The sequence below is a fragment of the Dipodomys spectabilis genome, unplaced genomic scaffold (genome assembly GCF_019054845.1).
Source record: "Dipodomys spectabilis isolate Male_0828 unplaced genomic scaffold, ASM1905484v1 ptg000081l, whole genome shotgun sequence".
Lineage (NCBI taxonomy): Eukaryota > Metazoa > Chordata > Mammalia > Rodentia > Heteromyidae > Dipodomys > Dipodomys spectabilis.
Window position 1 is genome coordinate 25,565,508 of NW_024870758.1, and position 25,295 is coordinate 25,590,802.

General features: G+C 36.3%; 1 protein-coding gene across 1 annotated transcript in view; it reads left to right on the plus strand.

Annotated features, from left to right (window-relative positions):
• The first annotated feature begins 267 nt into the window (after nucleotides 1-267).
• Nucleotides 268-25,295, plus strand: part of Psmd14 (proteasome 26S subunit, non-ATPase 14) — a 95,395-nt gene continuing 70,367 nt past the window's right edge. The window contains exons 1-3 of the mRNA XM_042683499.1: nucleotides 268-440; nucleotides 9,465-9,584; nucleotides 11,720-11,771. Of these exons, the coding sequence (XP_042539433.1) occupies nucleotides 11,724-11,771 (48 nt within the window). The 5' untranslated portion in view covers nucleotides 268-440; nucleotides 9,465-9,584; nucleotides 11,720-11,723. The remainder of the gene's footprint in view (nucleotides 441-9,464; nucleotides 9,585-11,719; nucleotides 11,772-25,295) is intronic.

Here is a 25,295-nt window from a genome sequence, read left to right on the forward strand (position 1 = left end):
CCGAGCCGGTCATTTCTCAAGCAGGACACAGAGCTGTCCCAGGCCCGGGAGGCGGCAGGAGGCTGCGCAGAGGCCGAGGGAGAAACTGGAGGCCGTCGGAGGGGCGGAGGGGCCCAGACGCCCACTTCCGCCTCGGCCTCCGGGGAGGAGAGACGACCCGGGAACAGCCGCCGCGGTCCGGAGGCTCCGCGCGCTCCTCCTGGGACGCTTGCTCAGTTCCTATTGGCCGTCGGGGGAACGGAAGCCGAAGTGGAGCCGTGAACCCGGAAGTACTTCGCGGCGGAGGCCCGGGCGACTCTTTTTGAATGGAATCGGGCTGATTCATCGCCGGTTCGCGGAGTCAGAGCCGGGCCGAATCTGATCCGCTGCCGCCGTCGCCGCGTCACCGCAGAGGCCAGACGAGGGTCTGAACGGCGACCTTCTTCCCTGCCCTGCTTCAGGTGAGGTCTAGGAGGTTGGCGCGGGCGATCCACCGATGTGGCCACGCTAGGCCGCTCGCAGCCCCGGGCTTTCCTGAGTCACGTTGCCCAGCCGAGTTGCTACTGGAAGCCCGAACCTTGAGAGAGGAACTACGGCCGGTTCCTGCCCTCCGCCGATTCCCCAGGTTCTCTGGCAGGGTTCAGGTCAGCAAGGGGTCTCGGTTCAATCGTTTCTACTTGGTGGGATTCACCACAGCTCCGGACCGTCTCCAGCTCACACAGGGAGCAGCCTTGTTTACGGCCTGCTGGTGTCCTGTCTATAGTAGTTCCAATGTTGAAAAACTTCACGGCAATCTGGGGCACAAGGGAGAGACCAGAAACTTTCCCACAATACATACAGGCTTTATCGCTTGCTCCTTCTGTCTCTCTCCGCCACCCTCCGTAGGCTATGTCCTTCTTAATTATATATATATATATATATATATATATATAAAATGTTTTGTTTTAGGTTTTCAACTTATTTTTCTTTAATTTTCGGAGAGTCATTGTTTTTAACCTTGAATATTATCAGAACAGCGTAGTTCTCCTTGCTACGCTTACTTATTTTCTGTATTCTAATTGGGTAATTGTCAGTGAATTGATGACTTTTCTGTCCCTACAGCCACGAAGGCTGTGCCATTACCTCTTATAACTTAATTTTCTTGGGAACTTAGCTCAGAACCTGTCTAAAGAAAAATAATGTAAACGTTTTGAGTTTAAATAGAAAGCTAGTGATTGAATGAAAAGTTTTGGAGGTTAAAATGATAATGATTTCCTGGCAAAGGGAGAGGGGAGAGGCTTTTGAATTAGCATAGAAACATGGTTCTAGTGTGACTTTTTTTGGGCGGGGGCAGGGTCTCATATGTAGTCCAGTCGGGTTTGGTGATCATCCTTTTGACTGCTGGGATTTCAAGTGTATGCTTCTACACTGGCATCAAAGCATGGTTTTAGTGTTGCTGACTTAATGTGAGTCAAGCTTCAAGACAAGTACTGACAATGTTGAAATAAACTGACCAAGGTTTGAGTCAAGATAGTTAACATAGTGGTAGCCTTGTCATGTAGGCTCACTTAAAGTTACATAGATTTTAATGCATCTGTATAGTGTCTAAAAATAAACTACGGTCAAGATATGGTTAGTGAATAGCCTGAGTGTTGTCTCAAATTTGTCTAGCACAAAATTAAGTCTTGCCAAAAGAAGTGTTTTTTGTTTTTTGTTTTTGGTGCCAATTCTGGGGCTTGAACTAAGGACCTAGGTGCTGTCCCTGCATTTCATTTGCTCAAGGCTAGCACTATCACTTGAGTCACAGCTCTATCCTGGCTGGGTGATTAATTGTAGATAGAAGAGTCACACAGACTTTCCTGCTCTGGTTGGCTTTGAACTGAGATCTTCAGATCTCAGCCTCCTGAATCAGGGATTACAGTCATGAGCTGCTGGAGAGTTTTGAAGTCATAATCTTTCATTTTAGTCTCATCTGTTTTTTGGTTGTTTCTTGTTTTATTTCCCCAGGGTACTTGGTAAATAATGCATTGTTATTCTAATTGAAAAGCTGGGTTTTAACTTCAATGAATATATATATATATATATAATATATACTTTGTTCATACATTGTACAAAGTATGTAGGTTCATTTTATAGAAATGTTTGTTTCACTGTTTAGAGAAAACCCTGCCTGAATACTCATGTGATTTCTTGGTCATGAACTTAATATCTACTCTTGTTGCACTCATTTGACATTTGACATTCTGCTTTGATGTTCTCATCTGTAAAATGAGAGAATTGGAGAGAATAATCCTTACCAATTCTAAAATAGTTCAGATTTACAAGCTATAGATATTACTATTGGCATATCAAATATCTAACTAGAAGAAGGTAAACTTGTTCCACAATATAGTAAAATAGTGGTGGAGCCTGGATTTGAATCTAAGTAGACTAGAGTTAGAGGGTTTTTTTTTTTTGTCTTTTATTAAAACACTTTTTATTAGCATCAATTAGTTGAGCAAAAGGATTTCATTTTGTCATGTCTATATATGTGTATAGTGTACTTTGCTCAGACTCAGCCTTTGTCACTCTAGTGGCTTTTCTACTCTGTACAGTTGCCCTTCTACTTTTCATCTTTTTTTTTTTTTGTAGGATTGTATCTTTCTCACCTCCGGATTCTTGAGTACACAAGGTAGCACTCAAATGTTTTGCCTGAATGTTGTAATTAGGGAGTACTTATATAATTCCATTCTCTTCCAAACTGGGTGGGTGTGGTCTTGTTTTTCAAATCTTGTTTATATAAATAAGTTTAATGTTAACTCTTTCTGGCTCTACTACTTCCACAGAAAGAAGCTCATAATTACTTTCCACAAAGCAGAAAATAGAGAAATTAGAAATATAATGAAACAGTGAGTTCAAAGCCAGTTTGAGTTAGTGTTACTGTGTCTTCAAATGGCTGATTACTGAGATCTAGCCTAGTTGTGCAATTCCCAATTCCCAACACCACCAAAAACCAAACAAACAAATCAAATATAGTCATTATATTTAGAGTAGTTTAAAATGGTTTAGTATTAGCCTGAGAAGTAATAGTAAATTAATGGTGCAATGGATTTGTTAATGAACAGTGAAGCTCAGTGTAGCAATGCCTGTAATTCTGTTTTGGAGTCTAATGTTTGGAAGATTGAAGTTTGAAGTTTTCGAAAGTTTGTGAGAGCCCCAGTTTGGACTTGTAGCTGGGCACAGTGGTGCATATGTCACCTAGCTATAAGAAAGGTTGGTATAGTGAAAATGGTAGTTCCAGCCTGGGCAAAAAGTTTGTGAGACCCTGTCTCAAAAATAACCAGAGCATTAGGAGCACAATGTAGGAAAACCAATAATAGTAATAACCAGAGCAAAAAGAGCTGGAAGCACGGCTCATGCATGAAGTCCTGAGTTCCAATCCTAGTATTCCTCCCCCAAACCAATGAAGCAACAACAGAAACACAACAATAAGTCTGACTGGATAAGGATATCCAGATCTTGTAGAATGTGTGTGTGTGTGTGTCTGTGTGTCTTGAACTCTTCAGCTCAAGGCTAGTGCTCTACTGGATAAGGATATCCAGATCTTGGAGAGAGAGAGAGAGAGAGAGAGAGAGAGAGAAAGAGAGAGAGAGAGAGAGAGAGAGAGAGAAAGAGAGAGAGAGAGAGTGTATGTGTGTGTGTGTGTGTGTGTGTGTCTTGGCCATGGGACTTGAACTCTTCAGCTCAAGGCTAGTGCTCTACCACTTGAGCCACAGCGCCACTTCCAGTTTTCTAAGAGTGGTTTATTGGAGATAGTCTCACAGATATTTTCTGCCCCAGCTGGCTTTGAACCACGATGCTCAGATCTCAGCCTCCTGAGTAGCTAGGATTACAGGTGTGAGCCACTGGCGCCTGGCTTCTTGTAGAATTTTATACATATCTAGAACACTAGTATCCCTGGTTTAAAAAAATCTGAAAAGTTGAAAACTCAAAAAACATAATTTTGGGGGCTGGGAAGGTGGCTCAGTGGTAGAGCACTTGCCTCGCATGCATGAGGCCCTGGGTTCCATTCCTCAGCACCACACGAGCAAAAAGGCAAAAAAGCCGGAAGTGGCACTGTGGCTCAAGTGGTAGACGCTAGCCTTTAGCTGAAGAGCTGAGGGACAGCGCCCAGGCCCAGAGTTCAGGCCCCAGGACCGGAACCCCCCCCCCCCCAAAATAAAAAAATATATATATAATTTTGAAGGATCTACTACAGTTATTCACTGTTCTGTATATCGATTTTAAAATTTAAGAACTTATTTATTTTAAATAGAACATAATCATAAAACAGTAGGAGATTGTAATCAGATATTGATTTTAAGATTAAGAAAAAATGGATTTTTTTTAATTTTTATTTTTTGTGAACATACTGTACAGAGGGGTTACAATTACATGGGCAAGATAATGAGTACATTTCTTATCAAACATTGTAGCCTCCTCCTTTGTTTACCCATCAGGAGTCATCCATTTTTGTAAATACTGATAAATTCTTTTTGCCATTTAGGATTCTGACCATTGTTCTTTGTATGACATATTAGGTTTGTTAATCACTATTCATACTGCCTAATAATATTTTGAATAAATTTAATCATATCATGAATGAGCTTTTGTAATCTTAACTTTTTTGAAAGGTATAAAAACTTAGTTTAGATTCACAGACCTTCCTTTAAATTGTTATTATAAAGATGATATACAGAGGGGTTAAAGTTACATAAGTCAAATAGTACATTTCTTTTTGGAGAATGTCACCCCTTCCCTTGCTCTCAGTTCTCTCTTTCCCTCTCTCCCAGTTTTTCTCTTCTGTCCCCACCCACAAGTTGTATAGTTCATTTTCCACATAGTATCTAGTGAGTAACTGCTGCATTTGTTCACCCTTTTTTCTTCCATTTCTCACAGACCTTTTGATTTGCTTTTATTTCTAAGATTACAAAGTGTTTTTGTTACATTGTAGCACTTTAACTTTGAACCTCTTTGCTAAATTCTGCAGAATTCAAGTCCTTGCCTTAATGTGATTTTTTTGAATATTGTGAAATATGCTTGATGTGGTGTTTTTAAAACCATTAAGTGGCAAACTATTTGAGGAAGTGACTGTGTTGGTAACTACTTTCTTAGAAGTGATTGTACTAGTAATAACAGCTAGCATTCATTATTTACTTATGTTGTGCCTGGACTGTGTTAAATGTTTTGCTATGAGTGCTGTCCTTATCCTTCTTTTGTGGATGAAGAAACAGGCTGAGAGACATAATTGACCCAAGCACATAGCTAATAAGTGTTAAGAGCCAATATTTCAATCTTATTCTAACTGCAGAATCACAGCACTTAACCCTCATATACTAAGAAAAATACTCATCATCATTTACCATCTGGTTCCAGTGGACCTTTTTATTTTTTGCACCATTAGGTCATGAAAATAAAGAGACATTGAAAAACAATTACGTTAGAAATGTTATTAAAGCTTACATATGATAAATGCAAATATTTATTCTATATTTTCCTGGTCTTTGAGGTATATGTATCTTAAATGGTCAATATCTTTTTTATGTAATTTACTGTTCATCAGTCCTCTTGCATGAACATGGAACATAGTCTATCTTGTGAAGATTAATTCTATATTCCAAATCTATCTGTAGGAGTTTGGGACTCAGAGATAAGAAGACTTGCTCTCATACAAGGGGTCCTGGGTTCAATCTGTAGTCTTGCCAGAAGCAAACAATAACAACACCAACCCAAAAGTACAAGTACATTTGTAATAGGCCTTAGCTTATTATTCTGTTTCTTCTTGTAGTTGTTAACACTGTGTCCACGGGTCAGGTTAGAAACTATATATCATAAATTTTACTATTTTAAACATTTTTGGTATACAGTTCAGCAGCACTATGTATGTTGACTTAATGACTTACTAACCTGATCACCACTACCATTCACAGCTTTTCTAGTTTCTCAATTGCAATTACAGTACTTTTTGAAACATTTGATAGCTCATAATTTCATTGATTAGAAGATGGCCGTCATTGTTCCATAATTGCACAACATTTTTATTTTTAGAGATGTTAGAATTAGTTCAAGAATTAGTCCAGTGACTTTCAATATTGCATTGTTTTTCTTTTTTTACATTGTTTTTTCTTTTTCTTTTCCCTTTTCTTCATTCCTTCCCTCCCTCCCTTCTTTCTCTCTCTCCCTCTTTCCCTCCCTCCCTCTCTCTTTCCTTCCTTCCCTCCCTCCCTCCTTCCCACCGTCCCTCTCTCCTTTCTTTCTTTTTCTTCTTTCTTTCTTTCGTTCTCTTTCTCTTTCTTTCATTCTCTTTCTCTCTTCTCTTTCTCTCTCTCTATCTTTCTTTCTTTCCCTTCCTCCCTCCCTTCCTCCCTCCCTCCCTCTCTCTCTTTCTCTCTCTTTCTCTTTCTCTCTCTCTTTCTCTCTTTCTCTCTTTCTTTCTTTCTCTCTTTCTCTCTTTCTCTCTTTCTTTCTCTCTTTCTCTCTTTCTCTCTTTCTCTCTTTCTCTCTCTCTTTCTCTCTTTCTTTCTTTCTCTCTTTCTTTCCTTTCTTTCTTTCTTTCTCTCTTTCTTTCTTTCTCTCTCTTCTTTCTTTCTCTCTTTCTTTCTTTCTTTCTTTCTTTCTTTCTCTCCCTCTCTTTCTCTCTTTCTCTCTTTCTTTCTTTCTCTCTCTCTCTCTCTTTCTCTCTTTCTTTCTTTCTCTCTTTCTTTCTTTCTTTCTTCTTTCTTTCTTCTCTCTTTCTCTCTTTCTCTCTTTCTCTCTTTCTCTCTTTCTCTCTTTCTCTCTTTCTCTCTTTCTCTCTTTCTTTCTTTCTTTCTTTCTTTCTTGCCAGTGAGCTTCAACTCAGCCTGGGTACTGTGAGCTTTTTAGCTCATGACTAGCACTCTACCACTTGAGCAACAGCTCCACTTCCAGCTTTTTGATGGTTAATTGGCAGTAAGGGTCTCACAGACTTGGCCAAGGCTGGCTTCAAACTCAGTTCTTAGATCTGTCTTCTGAGGTAGTAGGATTACTGGAATGAGCCACCAGTACCCAGCTACATTGTCTATTTTTATTCACTGTGTAAATCTTAGCATTTGTCCACTTACTAGTTGAATATCAGCATTTGTAGGAGACCAAATACATTATCTGTTTAGCAAGATATATACTGGTTGCAAAATGGTGTGATAAACACATTATTGGATGACTAATTTATTGTGAAAAAAACTTACAAAATAAAGTTAACCATTTTGAAGTGACTAGTTCAGTATCATTTGGTGTATTCACACTGTGCTGCATCACTACCCCAGTAGCACTAGAATATTTACATCATTTGAAGGAAAAATTCTGTATCCATTAAGTAGTTTCTCTAGTTTTCTTTCCAGTCAGCATTTCTCTGTGGATTCATTGGATATTTCATTGAGTCATATGATATGAGACCTTTTATGCTTATTTCTTTCATAAAGCTATTTATGTTCTCCCCCTCACCCCCGCCCCGTTTGTGGGGCCTGAACTCTGGGCCTGGGCACTGTCCGTCAGCTCTTCAGCTCAAGGCTAGCACTCTACCACTTGAGCCACAGCACCACTTCTGGCTTTTTCTGCTTATGTGGTGCTAAGGAATGGAATCCAGGGCCTCATGCATGCAAGACTAGCACTCTACCACTGAACCACCTTACCAGCCCTATTTATGTTCTTATTTGTCTTGCTATGTAGTTTATGTTGGCCTTTTGATATTGAAAGGTAGGTAACACAGTAATGAAGACTTATATAGTTGTTGTAGTTTTAAATTGCCGTATTTTATACAAATTATTATCATTGTTTTATCTTGTTATCTTAATCTTCTTAGGTATAGTTGTTAATGATTAAGAAATGACTACTTTTTTTTTTATTTATTTACTTTTTTTTTTTTTGGGGTCCTGTCGTGGGGCCTGAACTCTGGGCCTGGGCACTGTCCCTTAGCTCTTCAGCTCAAGGCTAGCGCTCTACCACTTGAGCCATAGCGCCACTTCTGGCTTTTTTCTTTTTGCTTATGTGGTGCTGAGGAATCGAACCCAGGGCCTTTGGCATGCAAGGCAAGTGCCCTACCACTGAGCCACCTTCCCAGCCCCAGAAATGACTACTTCTGAGGGTAATGAATGGCACACTTTAAAAATAAGAGCTATGTACCAGTGGTACATGCTGGTAATCCTAGGAGGCTGAGATCTGAAGATTCTAGTTTGAAGCCAGCCCAGGCAGAAAGGCCTATCTCTACTTAATCACAGAAAGCCTGAAGTGGAACTGTGGCTTAAGAGGTGGAGAGCTAGTCTTGAGCAAAAAAGCTCAGGTATAGCATCCAGATTCTGAGTTCCAAGACCAGAACAAAAAATAAAAGGAAAATATTACTAAGATTGCATGAGTCACAAATTTGTAGTAATTTGTAATAAACCTTTGTGTTAATTGCATGGTACAATGAACTTTCTACTTGAAAATAAAAGTAGGACTGGATGTAATCCCAGCTAGATAGAGATGGAGATCAGAGGATCATAGTTTAAGACCAGACCAGCCAAAAAGTTAGACGTTATCTTGAAGAACATACCTGTTGTGGTGGCACTGGTAATTGAAGCTAAAAGGAAAGCAGGGATAGGAAGATTGAGAGTTAAGACCTACTCTGGCAAAAAATAAATAAATAAATCCAAAGGGACTGGATGTGTGGCCGAAGACTCTTTGAGTTCAAATCCCAATACCTGCCCTCCCACATAAAAAAATAAATGCAAATAAAATAAAATGAAAATACATGTAAATTTTATGCTTTGAGAAACTTCCAAACCAACTAAATGCCATAAAATCTATGTCTTTAGAGTCAGTACTCAGAGTAAAATATACAAACAAACAAAATTTGGACATAGAACTAAATGTTTTATTCCACAGCTGCTTGGGATGGTAAATCTTTGTTCTCAGGAAATGATAAATATCAGTTTAGGGCTGGAGTATAGCTCAGGGTAGAATGCTTGCCTAGTTTACGTGAGGTATTGGGTGTGATCCACAGCACTTCAAAAGTAAATAAGCAACTAATTTCTATTTCATTTCTAAAACTTCTTATGATATAAGGTTGCATATGTGCTTCTACCAATACTCATTTCTAAAACTTCTTATGGTGTAGGATTGCATATGTGCTTCTACCAATACTCTACCCCCACCTCTTTTTGCTTTAGTTATTTTTCAGATAATACCTTGTGGTTTCACCCAAGCTGGCCTTGGCTAAGATTTTTCCATGTATGCCTCCCTTGTAGATTTGATTACATATGTGAAACACCATGTCTGGCTTATTGGTTAGGATAGGGTCTCCAGAAAAATTTTGTCTAGACTGGCCTCAACTTCAGTCCTCTCAGTCTCCCTAAGTAGCTGGGATTGTAGACATACATAGGCACGCTCTATCTTGCTCAGCCTGAAGTTTGTTCTTTGAAATGATTTTGGTATAAAAATGTCCTCTTTAATTTATAAAATAATTATATCTACTTTGCTTTTGTTTTTTTAAGGAAAGAAAAAATAGTTCCTGGAACTATTGCCCAATATTAGCAAGAGTTTGAATTAAGAAGAAACCTGCCCAAACTCATCAATTTGAAGCTTAATACCTTAAGGCTTATAATACCGACCAGGTAAGATTTAAAATTGTATTGTACCTTTAATTTTTATTTCAGGATATAATAGGTACTATGAAAAAGAATTTTTTAGCAGACATTGAATTATGTATGTGTGTAATCACCAGATTTTTTTAGATTTGTAAGATTTAGAATATTAGTATATTTCATTCTAAATGTTAGTATTTTTATTAAAATATGGTCATCTGAAATGTTTTAATTTGTTAAATATTTTTCTTGGATTGAGACACCTAGTTTTGCTGAAAACACAAATTTGACCTGCCAGATTTTCTTTCCCGCCGTTTCCCACATTGCTCATGTATATTCACAGCATCTGGAGTCTGTGTAAAGTCACCAGAAACAACACAGAGGGAGTAGATAAAACTGAACCCAGCTGGGAATTGACTTTGGCCTAGAATTTACATATATATTTGTGTATCTATATGTGTATACCTAAAAATGTATTATGTTTATATATTAAAGTATATATTAAAGTATTGTTGTTTTGGCTTTTTTTTTTGTAATACAGAAATGGTCTCAATTTTTTTCTTCTTTGGTAATAATATTTAGAAGATAATGTCTTTAATATTATATATATATATATATATATAGGATTTTTTTTGTTTTCCATTTTTAAAATATGCTATATATTGAATGATATATTTGAGTTGAGAAATTTTAATGAGAATTTGGTGAGATTTTATTTGAAATATTATTAGGTTGAGGGAGTAAGGTGTTGGAAGTAGAAATTTTGTTTATAGCATTAACTTTTCTTGCCTTTTCATTTGTACAAATGAATTTATTTTCATTTGTATAAGCTTTTATGCTTAGTGAAACAAGCCAGACACAACAAATATCTGATTCTGTTCATATAAAATTTGAAGCCATAGCACTGGTCTTTACTATTAGAAATTGGAGTCCCACCTATGCAGTATGGTAGAGACTGGAGGAGGCATTTTGGAGATGTGGATTGTGGGTTTCTTTTTTTTTGTATTTAGGTGACCATCACTTGAGTCTATGGCTTTATAGTTTTATATTTTTCTATATGTGAACTTGAATAAAGTTTGTAGTATTACTGTTAAATATCTGCAGAATTAAAATGTTACTGATTGGTTCAGCAGTTAGTTTGTATAGCAGTTCTAACTAGAACAAGGACAAATGTTATTAGTACTTAATTTAGAATATAATTTGGTAATAGTTTCTAAAGGATACATTTAGAAGAAGAGGAATTTGAAGTTGTAATAGCAGTTTTCAAATCAAGAAAACATTTTTATTTTATAAGGAATCTGTTGTACTGTTAAGTTTTATAATTTGATTACTTTTTTTTGCATTTGAGGATGTGTTAAGTACTTCTGTTAATTGTTTTCTTGAATAAGTTCCTCAAGTTTTTGTATAGTTATTCAAAACACTCAAAAAAATTGATAGTTCAAAGTTAAACCTCTTTGTATTGATGAACTCTGAAATTGTAATTGAGAATAGCAGCTGAATTTCCTTAGTATAAAAGATTTGTAACTACATTTGAAGTAATAATATATCCATGTAGGTTCTAGAACACTATCTTAATGTATTAATGTTTACTTTATAGTATTTCTTTTAGAATAATGAGTTCATTTTTAAAAAGCCTTTGATGCTAATTCAGAGATCCATAATCTGCTCACAATGTCTTTCACATGTAGTTTTGATGATAACTGACAAGCTGTAAGTTAATTAGCACAGAACTTACTAATGAGGATGTTAAAATTTAATTTAAAAGTGAGGATTTTTATTTGTACACTCTGGACAAATTGAAGGAAATTCAATCATACATATGATAAGCATTTCAGACACTTTTTCCTCATTCAGGTAGTTTATTAGATAACAATAAAAAAATATAATTAACTTAATGATAGCAAAGTTTTGAAAGTATGCTTAGATTGCTTGTCTTTAAAACTGGGGATAACCCAAAACTAAAGCAGTAAAATAAGGTCTGTTAATTAGCATGGAAGACAGCTTCTTGAATTAATATGTGGTGTTAATTAACAGGAAGTCTGATGTTGTGTTGTAATTACCACCAATATTTTTGACATACTGAGTGACTGAAGGTGAATTATATAGATAGCAGTTGAGTAAACACTTTTGTACTTAGGAACATTTCCTTTGTTTCTGTTTTCTAGAAATATGGACAGACTTCTTAGACTTGGAGGAGGTATGCCTGGACTTGGCCAGGTTAGTATGAAATCTCCTTAAGTATTTCATGGTGTATAAACGACAAGCTTTTCTATAGTTATACAAAGACAAAGAAATCACCCAACAGATAACATGGTAAGGAGCTAACCTTACTGATGCATTGTAACACTAAATAATGTGTGGGAAACATTTATTACTTTGATTTACTACTTTCCTGGAAATAAGAATTTTCTCTGTTCACTTTGTTTAAAATTTTGAGATACATGAAATTATACCTTTTAGAAAAGAAAGAAGGACATCGTATTTCTGGGTTTAAATTGTAAAGTTAATATGTTATGAAAGTAAGCAGGGTGTACTTTTTTGAGCAGTAACACTTTTTGACTTTTTGATGGTTTGAATATTTCTCATATGTCTTTGAGCCAGTTTTCTTCATGATTCTTCTTTTTGTAATATCTATATAACCATTCTCTGGCATATAAAGATATCAGATGTGAGCTGTGATAATAGGGAGATTCTGTAAATTTATAAATTTAGTTGCAAATTGTGAGTTAAAACATTGCCTTAATAGAATACCTAACAGAAATTGCATCATGCTTAATTATCATGCTTAAATACCAAAATAACTTTTCAATTCTTTTTTTTTGCACTAGTTTTTAAACTCAGGGCCTCTTGCTTTCTTGGTAGGTACTTTACTGCTCAAATAATTTTTCTTAGGCATTAGACTCAGCAAATTATATATTCATCTTAATGAATTTATGCTGGAAAAACAACTGGACAAACTGGGCTATACTGATTCTCAGAGACCACTAAAAACCATTGTGTTTAATACTTGCTTAGTAAGTAATCTCATTAATTTCAATTCTATTAACTGTCTCATTAATTTCAATTCTATTAACTGGATTCTGGATTGTAGGTACTCAATTTGTAATCCTACTGGACCTTAAATGTATTTTGCTTAAGAACCTGTTATTTCATCCCCCATTTAGTGACGCATTAAAAAAGGAATAATTTGTAGTTCTTTTTTTTTTTTTTTAATGGTAGCACCTTTATCAGATGCTCTAGAATCAGTTTTTTTCTCCCTAAAACTTACTCTTATTCCAGGACTAAATTGAAAAATACTGTATTTCTTCTTCAATGTGAAATATTAAGTATTACTTTGAAATAATAAGAATGAAATGTGTATGTTCCCCCCTCTCCCCTCCTTTGCCAGTTCAGTGAACTCAAGGCTTGAGTGCTATCTCTTAGCTTTTTTGCTCTGGGCTAGTACTCCATTGCTTGAGCCACAGTTATACTTCTGGCTTTTTGGTGGTTAATCAGAGATAAGGCTGTCATAGACTTTACTGCTGAGTCTGTCTTTGAGTATTATTGCTCAGGTCTCATCCTCCTGAGTAGATAGAAGTACAGGCATGCCTTACCAGTGCCCAACATGGATTCTTTGTTTTTAATAAAAAGTTCAAGTTTGTTGCTTGGTTGGTTAGTTTGTGTTGGGAATTGAACCCAGGCCCTTGCATATGTTAGGGAAGTACTCTACCACTAAACTATACCCTTAGCCCCATAAAACAATAGAAGTCTTTGAATCTTTATCTTATCTTCATTTATCTTAATTATCCTTATTTATTATTATCTTAGTTATCTTTATCTTATCTTTTTATTATATATATATAAGGCAAATATATATATTAGATATACCAATGGCCGTAGTATCTTTAATACAGTCTAATATTAGATGACATTTAGGCATTGCTCTGTATGCTAATCTCATTGGTCACCTTTTTTGTGGAGTTCATAGTAATACAAGCAATTTAATCACAGTTGACACTGATATTTCTTTGGTGTAGCTTTGACTGCTTATTTAGGCAAAACAGTTGGGCTAAAAGGTAAAAAGGACCTTATTTAAATAGTTCTTTAAAAAAATCAGTCTTCACTCTAGACTTCGGATGTTCTCTCAATAGGAGAGCACCCTTTACTTTTTCCAAGTCTAATCCTTCTATAGTCTCTAGCCCCATGTTCTTGAAATGTTACTGTCTCCACTAATCACTTTCTTTGACTATAAAGTTGTTTTTGTGTGTTATATCTACAAAGTGAAGCCTAGTAATCCTTTTTTCCCATTAGTTTTATAATTCTCTAAGATAATATACTCATTTTTTACTTGCCTATCTTTTTTTACTCGCATGGAACTATATTCAGTCTTTTCCATTACTGAACTAAAATTGTTAAAATGGCTAAATTTATATAGATTATTTGTTTTTACTGGGGATTGAACCCAGAGTCTTAGGCCTGCTAGACAAGTGTTTCTATCACTGAGTTATACTTCTTCCCCTTTTTATTTTGAAACAGAGTCTTGCGAAGTTACCCAGGTTGATCTCAAACTTACTGTCCTCTTGCACAACCCTACCTAGTAGTTGAGTTTGTAGATGTATATTTCCATACCTAGCTATTAGCTTGCTCTTATTTCTTGTTTATTAGACTTGAATATTTCATACTAACAATCTTAAAACATTCTTCATCCACAGCTTTTATCATGCTATCTTTATCAGTTTTTTTATTCTAGACTATATTTATAAAACAACTTAGATTTTATTGCAATGTTACATTTTAAAATGTAAGTACTTAAATAGTGGTAGGCTAAAATTGTTACATCTGTCCACACGCACTTATTTCAATGTAAGTTATTGTAGTTTGAAGCTGAATGAAGCAAATGTTTTGATAGTACTGTTAATTTACATAAAATAGTATTTTTAAATTTTTGAATGTATCTTTTAATTTGCTTTGCTAAAATTCTTAACAGTTTGACATTTTCAGAAGATGCTAAGATGATTCTATTAGAATATATATTGCTGTAATTTTTGATGCAGGGCTTGAATTCAGTGCTTCATGCTCTTGCTTGACTCGTCACCTTGGCTGATGCTCTAGCACTTGAGCCAGGCCTCCACCTGGGCTTTTTGCTAGTTAATTTGAAACTTAATTTCTCAGATTCTTTGTCTGGCTGGCTTTTAACCTTGATCATTTCATCTCAGCCTCCTAAGTAATTTAGATTATAGACATGAGCCTGACTGGTGTCCATCTTGTAATTTTTTTTCCATTGTCTTTGTAATCTTGCCCTACATCTTGATATCTAAACTACTTGTAAAAGCAGCAAAATCAAAGTCCAAAAGATGAGATTGGTTAAATGTAGTGCCTAAGAAAATTTTAGTTTTAGTTTTTGGGTTTTTTTTTTCTTGGTGGTACTGGGATTTAGCATTTTTTTGTGTGTGTGCTAGTGTTTTTTGTTTGTTTTGTTCTTGTTTTCACCAGTATTGGGGCTTTAATTCAGGATCTTTGACTCTTACTTACTTTCTTGGCTCTGAACCACTTCTTTCTAGGACTGTACTACTCGGGCTAGACCCACAGTAACAGCTTTTTGCTGGTTAATTGGAGGTAATAGTCTCTGTCTTAACTGGGCTGTTTCCAAACAATGCTCCTCAGATCTCAGCTTTCAGAGTGGCTAGGACTATAAATGTAAGCCACCAGTGCCCAGCTTTCTGGTTATTTCTGAGATAGGGTCTTACTTCCTACCCATGACAATACCTGTACTACAATCTACTATTTTAAACTTAGTTTCTGAGATGTTAGTTCTACCTCACCATACCCAGATTTTCCCCATGAGATGGAGTGTTATGGACTTTTCTGCCAATCTCAACCGCTTGTGTAACTTTGTATGATAGGCATTTGCCATCTCACCAGCAGCTAGCAGTGTGTTGAGAAAAGTTCTCTTGAACTTTTCTTCTTGGACTGGCCTTGAACCTCAGACCTCCCATTCTCAACATTCCAAGTGTTAGGATAACAGGTGTGAGCTGGGGACCCAGGCTTACATATTAAATGTGGATTAATTTTCTGATTCTTTTAGTTTTGGAAATCATTCATTTATAAGCTGAGAAGTAAGCAGTGTAAGAGCAAATACTGGGGAAAATTTTTTTAAAAGTACAGTTCATCTTGATAAATGTCATCACTTCAACTGAAGCCCTTTTTACCTGAGTCTTTAAGTGAGAATGGAACCTGTATGTTTTAGAACAGTCAGAAATCCAGTGATATTTTTGTGAAAATACTCTTAATTTTTTCTCTCCAAGTTTTGGCCTATGTCCAGTGATATATGAAGAGTTAGTATTACCTTTTGTTTGTCTGTTATGTCCTAACTGGCCAAAATACAGTCATTTGAAGTTTATGATGTAGACCAGTAGATTCAGCCTGCAGAACTAAGGAAACATAGGCAAGTGATATTGAAGGCTTTCTACATGTGGTAACATATCCATCCGTCTATCTATCTATGTAATCTGGCTGCATGTGTTTTGAGACAGGATTTCACTGTGTAGCTATAACTGGCCTGGAACATCTGTCTAGGATACCCTTGAACCTGTAATCTTCCTGCCTCAGTCTCTCAAGTGTTGGAATTACAGGTGTTATTCATTGAACATGCTATCATGTACAATTAAAATTTTATTTTAGTGACTAGATTTTAGAAAATAATTTCATAAATTGAATAGATTTTTGTTTTTTAAAATTTCTTTATCTTTAAGTAGCTGTACAAAGGCATTGTCATTCAGCAAAGCAATTTGTGAATATAATGTGTCTTGATCAATGTCACCCCTTTCATCATTCTCACCCATCCTTCCCAGTGAATGTGATGTATTTCTTATAACTTCCAAATCTTTATAGTAGGTGGTTTTAGTGTACATTAGCTAATAACCATTGGTTTCTTACTGTAGATCTTGTGTTTTTGTTATTTATCTTCGATTTTGTTCTAATGCTGCATAAAGAGGATTAATTTAACATAGCAATTGGAAAAATTATTATTTCTTCATTTAGTCCAGTAATTTTGGATAAGCAGTCTTTTTTTTTTCTTTTTTTCTTACAGTACTGGAATTTGAATTTGGGGCCTCATGCTTGCTTGGTTTTCTTGTTTGCTCAGTTGATGCTTTATCACTGTGCTCAGCCACAGTGAAATTTTCTGCTCGGGCTTTAATTCTCAGTTTTCTAGATAACAGCTTTCTAAGTAGCTAGGATATAGGCATGAACAATCAGCACTTGGCAGAATTTAATGTCTTGTTTTGTTTTGCTGGGGCTAACAGGTTTGAACTCAGGGCTTGGGTTGCTTGAAAAGTGATCTAACACTGAGCCATGCCTCCAGCTCTCATTTTGTTTTTGAAGAAATTTTTTCCTCAAGGGGCTGGAGAGGTGGCTCAGTGGTAGAGCGCTTGCCTTGCATGCATGAGGCCTTGGGTTCGATTCCTCAGCACCACATAAGCAAAAAGAAAAAAAGCCGGAAGTGGTGCTGTGGCTCAAGTGGTACAGCGCTAGCCTTGAGCTGAAGAGCTGAGGGACAGCGCCCAGGCCGAGTTCAGGCCCCACGACCAGACCCAAAAAAAAGAAATTTTTTCCTCAAGACAGGAAAGTACATCTCAGTAAAAAAATACTCATATTTTTACTACCTCAGTACAAATATTACTAATTCTTGTCCCTGAAGCACAGATTTAAATCAAAATACTAGGAGTAGATGGAAGAGATAATTATAGCACATTCATCTGTAAGACATTAAACAAAAATCAGTAATACAAAAAAAATATAGAAGTAATACAAAAAAGATAACCTCTTAGAAAAAGAACATGAAATGGTTTGTAGATTAAGAATGATCAGCAATAAGCTGGGCACCAGTAGCTTATGCTTATAATCCTAGCTACTTGGGAGGCTGAGAATGAGAAGATCATGGTTCCAGGCCAGCTAGGGCAGAAACATCATCTATCTTAGTGATAGGAAGCTGGACACAGGGGTGTGCACCTGTGATCCCAAGTTTTTGAAGCCTAAAAGTAGGAGGATCGTACATCACATACACGTTGGGGCAAAATGAAACCCTGTCCTAAAAGTACTCATTGAAAAACGGCTCACAGCAATATCATAGCCTAACAAGTATGATGCCCCAAATTCAAACCCTAGTATCACTGATTAGAATATGGTGAAGAGGCTGAGTGTAGCAGTACAAGCCTCAAGTTTCAGGGCAACCTGGGCGCCTGGATGAGAAAGCCCTCTGGCTATGTATAGACTGCCTCAAAAAGTTTTAAATTTATTTTGGGTTACAGCAACATAACTCAGGTAAAGAGTACATTTCTTTTTGGACCCCTTCCCTTGCTTTCTCCTAGCTTTTCTCTTGTCCCCACTAAAAAATACTTTTTTTAAATGTACACAAAGATAACCAGTATGACTGTGTATTGGGAATGAAAACTAAAACCACTATCATTTTTTTGTTGTATTGGGGATTGAACTCAGAGTCTAGCAAATGCTTAACCCCTTGAGCCTTACCCTAGTCCTTTGTACTGTTTTTCAGACAAAAACTCGTATTTTTACCTGGATGGACTTAACACTATGTATGGAGCATGAACCTCCGACCTCTGTCCACTGAATAGCTGGGATTGCAGGCCCCAGCTTGCCCAGCTTGTTTTTGAGATAGAGCCTTGCTAACTTTCACCCACATGGCCTGGAACTGCCGTCTCCTTGTCTCTTGTCAGAGTAATTGGGATTATAGACATGTGCATAATAAAACCACCACATCTTGCTTTTTTTAAAAAAATATGTGTATGTGCTGGTACTGGAGCTTTTTTCCTCCACTTACAGCTGATACTCTTTAAGATGATGAGGTATGTCTCCAGTTGTGGCTTTTTACTGGCTAACTGGAGATAAGAATATATGTTAAGAAAATTTAAGGAGTCAAGAGTTCTCATGAAAGCTTTTCTACTTATGTGGAGAAGGGGGATGGTATGTGGTAGTAGATGTGAAGGATTGTAGTTCAATACTTGAAGCATTCCCTAGCAAATAATAGAACAAATATAAAGGTGTTAAATGAACACATCAAGTATGGATTATAAGCTACTTAGAACTGTGATAGTGTATACTGATGTTGAAGATACCTAGACTCTAGGATACTCAGCAATTTCATTTATTCACTTTACAGAAACTCTTATACATATATATTCATTTTACAGAAACTCTTATACACACACACACACACACACACACACACACACACACATACATATATATATCTATCAGGAGACATAGAATTGTTTGGAATATTGACAAAATGCAAAGCACTTCAGCCTAGAAAATTGAAGAACGAAATTTTATGTTCTAGTTATTGTAATCACGTATACCTCATGGGACCATAATATATATATAAATAACTGAAGAACTAGATTTTAAACTTATTTAAGTCTAGGTAGTTGGGCAGGGAAAGTGGCTTAGTTAGTGGTAGAGTGCTTGCCTAACACGCATGAAGACCTGGGTTGTTTCCTCAGTACCACATAAACAGAAAAAGCTGGAAATGGCACTGTGGCTCAAGTGGTAGAGTGCTAGCTTTGAGCAAAAAGAAGCGTAGAGACAATGCCCAGACCTGAATCCAAGCCCCAGGACTGACCAAAAAAAAAAGTTTAAGTAACCAAATGTATCTAGTGCCCAGATAACTCACCAAATTAATGAGAAGGGAATAAAAAGAAACTTCAGCTTTTCAGGTAATGTCTTTTCTACTGAATACAAAGGGCCAAACTACATCAAAAGAACAAGATGCTACTCACATTAAATTCCACTTGACATTGTGATATTTATTAACATTTGTATCTAGTTCTTAAAAATCATTACCAAATGGGACAAACTCAAAAAATCATTTGCATTTACTTTTCAGAGTTTTTTGTTTTTATTTTGTGTCCGTCATGGGTCTTAAACTCTGGGCCTGGATGCTGGCCCTGAGCTCTTCAGCTCAAGCTAAGTGCTCAACCACTTGAGCCACAGTCACTTCTCATTCTCTGGTGGTTAATTGGAGATAAAGAGTCTCACAGACTTTCCTGCCTTGGCTGGCTTCGAACCAAGATCCTCAGATCTCAGCCTCCTGAGTAACTAGGATTCCAGGAGTGAACCACCAGCCCACTTTTTTTTGTTGTTGGTGGTTGTGGGGCTTGAAGCCAGACTGGGCGCTGTCTCTGAGACTCTGTGCTCCAGGGTAGTGCTGCAGTGCTGCTCTTCCACTTGAGACACAGTGCCACTTCCAGTTTTTGAGTGGTTAATTGTAGATAAGGGTCTCACAGGGACTTTTCTGCCTGAGCTGACTGAGCTGGCTTCAAAATCCAAATCTTGTGTCTCAGCCTCCTGAATAATTAGGATTACAGGTATGCACTCCAGTGCCTGGCTTATTGTGTTTATTTTTATTTCATCTTTTATCTGCTAGAGAATTGTGTGGCATGAGCTATTATAGATTAATGTCTATGATTAATCTTGAAACTTGTCATTCGAAATAAAAGCTGTAATTCTGTTATAAGCATTGGTGTTGTAGCATGAAAATGATTTAACAGGATTTTATTTTTAAAAAGCTTTTATGAGTTTCTTTATATTTCTAATTCTTCAGCCTGCCTCTATTAATAGTATATTGTGTATATTGTACGTATATTGTATGTGTATTGTGTATATTTATTGTATGTATATGAATGCTTCTGTTTTCCTTTTATTTCTTTGGATTATCTGTTGTTATCCCCCTGTATATTTATTTATTTTTTTAATTTTTTTTTGGCTGGGGGTCTGGTCATGGGGCCTGAACTCTGGGCCACAGCGCCACTTCCGGCTTTTATCTTTTTGCTTATGTGGTGCTGAGGAATCGAACCCAGGGCCTCAGGCTTGCAAGGCAAGCACTCTACCACTGAGCCACCTTCCCAGCCCCCCCCCCCGCCTCCCCCATATATATAAAGAGCCTTTCTGGGTATCCTTATATTTATTTATTTGACGATTTTTCTTCCAGTTAAGTTGGGATCAGGTATTTTTAATAGTTTCCTTTCTTTGTTTAATTGCAAACAACAGTAATTTTTCTTAAGAAAAAAGCAAAAATACAAAATGTGCTTAATGTTCTATTTTCTATTCAATAAAAAATTTATTATTTAAAAAGTATAGATACTAATCATTCTATTCATATGCTTAAGTTGGTATTTGTACTGTAGAAAATACAAAAAGGTTAGGTCAAAAGTAAAACTAATTTTAGGCAGACTAAAAAGGTCAGCTTAAAAGTAAACTAGTGCTGGGTGCCGGTGGCTGGCGGCTCACGCCTATAATCCTAACTACTCAGGAGGCTGAGATCTGAGGATCATGGTTCAAAGCCAGTCCAGGTAGGAAAGTCCAGGAGACTCTTGCCTATCCAGTTAACCACCAGAAAACCGGAAGTGGCGCTGTGGCTCAAGTGGTAGAGCACTAGCCTTGAGCTGAAGTGTGCTCAGGGCCTGTGCCCAGGCCCAGAGTTCAACACCTATGACTGATCAAAAAAAAAAAAAAAAGTAAACTGGTCTTTTTCTTGCCACTATAGTTGTCACTATAGGTATTTAACTCTGAAAATGTGCTTTTGAGAGGTCTCAAATCTGCTCTTAAGCTTCTTAAGTAAAAGAAACAAATTCTTGGTGGGTGCATTACTAATCTATGTCATTCTGTTCGAACATTCTAGTTGTAACAAGTGTTTCAAGGAAAACTTGTGAATGTTAAACTTCTATTTTGGTAAGAAATTACAATAAAGGGTTTTTGAGTTCTTTAGAACATAAGAGGAGTGGTGATTTTTTTTTTTGAGTGATACTGAAATTGTCCACAAGCATTAATCACATTCTGATAAGACCAAATTAAAATGTTGAGGAAAAATATCATGGTTAACATTTTAAACCTGAAGTGTATGAATTCTGATTGTGGCATATATTTATATTTTTAGTAGAAAAAATGTGTGGAATAGAGACCAAAATAGATAAGCCTAAGATTCCAAATGTATGCATGTTATGGATCCTATGAGATCCAATCTCCATTTTTTTGTTGTTGTTTGTATTTTTTAAGTACTGGGGATTGAACTTGGGACATCACACCTATTAGGAAAGTACTCTACTACTTGGCCATGCACTCAGTCCTTTTTTTCTTTACCTGGTTCTTTTTTTTTTTTTTCTTTACATGTTTGTTTTACTGGTTATGCTGAAGACCTGGCATACCAACTTTTTGAATTTTGTCTTAAACATGAGTAATACAACTTCTGAAATTTTCAGTTCATTCTATCACTTCAGTTCTATTGTTAACATACTAATTTAAAACCTTGCCATGCAAGACTGGAGTTTTCTCATGCACATTCAAGGTGATTTTTTCGTGAGATGTTGTGTATATTGAATATTCTAGAAGTTATCATCAAAGCAGAACAATACTCTTCCCAAGGCAACTTCCCAGTGCTGCTTTTCAAATGGGTACCAATTTCTCCTGCTTTCTCTCCTGTGAAGGAAGGCCTGTATGCTTCCTCTTTAGGGCATTATTGGAAGGCTTAGCAAACTAGTGACTGTGATAACTTTACTTTTCTCATATTTTTGTCTATGCATTTACTATTGTCTTATTGGAATACATTTTTTCCTCCCTGTACAGTAACTTCTGGTTAATCAGTTTTTTTATCCTCCTACTGTTATAGGCATCAGAATTTGAATAATTAGAAGCAGAATGCTTTTCAAAAATGTATTAAAGGTGGGCCAGGTACCAGTAGTTCACTCCTGTAATTCTATCTACTCAGGAAGTAGAGATCTGAGGATCCAGGTTCAAAGCCAACCATCCATGAGTCCATGAGACTTTTACAAAACAACAACAACAAGACAAAACAAAGCCAGAAGTGGAGTGTGGCTCAAGTGGTAGAGCCTCTAGCCTCTAGCTCAAGGACAGAGACCAAGCCCTGAGTTCAAGCCCCATAACTGGCCGCTAACAACAACAAAAAATTACCAAAGGTGAGATATAGTTCGGTGGTACAGTGGTAGAGCACTCACCTAGCATTTCCAGTTTTCTCAATTTGTTTAATTCCTAGCACTGCCCTCTCACAAACAAATGTAGACAATAAAATAACAAAAAATAATGTTGGAAAAGTGCTCTATTTTGCTTTGTAGAAGGAGAAGTTTCTTGTACCTTATGGAAACTACTTCATTACCTAGTAGAATGTATCTTGCTACCATCATTTATGTATATGTTATAATAGGGAGGTAAATTTCACTTTCTTGTATTTACTAGAGTCCATGACTACCATCCGCTGCTTGTAGATTCTGATTATTATATACATGTCCTGTGCTACTTTTTAGGTTAAGTGAGATCTTTGAATATATTTAAACTCAGCTTTTCTATACTTCTCTACCTTGGAGGCTTTTAATTTGTAATGTTAACGAAAATTGTAGCCAAATATTCTTAATAAGATATGTAACTGTGAGTGGGATCTAGAAAGAAAAGCAACTTTGGTTGGCAACTGTTTCATGAGTCCTTCTAGTTCTTACAGAAGTGGAATAGAAGAGCAGAGGAGAGCCATTGGGCGAATACTGAGTATATTCCATATTCTGATGTGAAGTTTCTATATATGTATAGTCTTCTCATTTAATCTTTATCCCTCATAGGTAGGGATAATTATTCCCATATCATAGGGTTGAGTCAAAGAACTAACAGTAAATGAAGCTAGAGTTGGAATACAAATCTGATGGCAATGCCTAGTCCATATCCACAATATTTTCTTGAGTAGCTAAAATCTATAGTGTTGCTACTGGCTACTTGCTTTATATCACTAAATTTTAAATGGTTATAATTTTTATTGCAAAAAACTGATTTTTTAATTTCTAGGAAGTTAAAATATGTAAGGCTATTTTTTATTCTGATACGAAATGCTTTATCTACATTTGAAAAATATTCAAGAAATTAGTGAATAGCTTATTTTCTTCACTGTGATAATGTATATATTGACACATTGATACAGTTAAAGGTTACAACAATACGACCTTTCAAAGAAGATTTGCATTTTTTACTCATTTCTTAAAAGATGATTTACTTATTATTTTTTCACAAATCAGATTAGTTCTAAACTAATTATCAGAATATGTTGCTTAACTAAAAAACCATGTTTTGGGAAAGAGGTATCACTTAGTAAGCTAGTTTCAGTGACCCATCAGGTTGTACCTTGACTTGTAATAATAAAAAAAGAGGTACAGAGAGCTGTTTTATTTGAATAATAGACTTGCCAATTAGCCATCAAGTGCTTCCATCTGTGAAATTTTTGATCAGATGGGTTAGCTGGGATGTTTCCAGACTAGGGCATCATAAATGGCACTTGAAAACTGTCACTTTGATGATGAGGTTTCAAGTATTACACTGCTTGATGCTGTGGAACCTTTTTTTTTTTTTTCCTTTTTCATCACCATGTTTTTTTAGAACATGCTGATCCCATTTATGAATTCTGTGGCATCAAGAGAACTTGGGATACCTGCCACTGATGTAAAGTTCTGCTTAGTCTGCTGCTCTGGCCTGTACTGAGTTTTACTCCAGCATCTTTTTATGGCCTTCACAATGTTGGTTGGCATAGACAAGCATGAATGCTTTATTGTCAGTGGACTATGGATCTGGCACAGTTTAGGAAGTTTCTCTGCGCTTTTTCATTAATATAAACTCATTTTCAAAAATCTCATTTATAAAGATGTACAGCAGTAGCCTAAAACCACACATAAGTGATATATTTAACCAGTCCTCTGTTGATAGCTCACATAATTTGTTTTCTGTTTTGATTTGAAACAGTATTATAGTAACTTTTTGAAAACATTACTTCACATACATATTTCCAGAGGATAAATTTCTAGAAATGGAATTACTGTGTTTAAGAAACAGTGCATGCTTTGGCTTTGGATTTAGGCTTTCCCAGTATCTTTATAACTTGGACACACTGGTTAACTACCTTCAACCTAAGCTTCAAAAAGAGATCTAGTGATATCCCCTCTGCCACATTATATTATTAAAAGTATTATGTATAATGGATCTCTCAAGTAGTTTCAGGAACTCAAATTTAGTACTGATAGTGTTACTCTACTCTTTGTTATTTTATGTTATTTGATAGTACTGATGGGTGAGCTCAGGCTTTGTGCTTGCTTGGCTTTCTTGCTCATGGCTGGTGCTCTACTACTTGAACCATGCCCCTAGCTTACCTTATTTCTGGAATTAGAAATGGAGTCTCATGGACTTTCTATCCAGAGTGACTGATCTCAGTCTCCTGAGTAGGAATACAGGCATGAGCCACCAACTCCCAGCTTTTTTTTTTTAAAATTGGTAATGAGAACATAACCAATCCAGAGGCCTTTTTGTTTTTCTTCTTTTTAAAAAAAATATGTTGATTGTGACAGAACCTTTAGGATAGCTTTAACTGGCTCATTTCAGGCTTAGATGTACAGACAGGCCTACCTTTTACTCACTTGATTTCTGAGTTGTGTATAGTGTATAAATTACTTTCATACTATTTTACAATTTTTGTGCATTATTTGGCAAAACTGTATATTTCAGGTTATATATGGTGCCTTGCCTATTAGCCAGTATTTAAATTTAAGTGTAACTGTCTTACTTCAGCATTGCAGTTTGCATATGAATGTTTTATAGCATATTGGTAGAAAATGGGAAAATGAAAATGCTAATACTATTTAGAAGTAGCTGTGGGTATTAAAATTATAGAAGTTATGGACTGGCTTGGAACCGTGATCCTCAGAT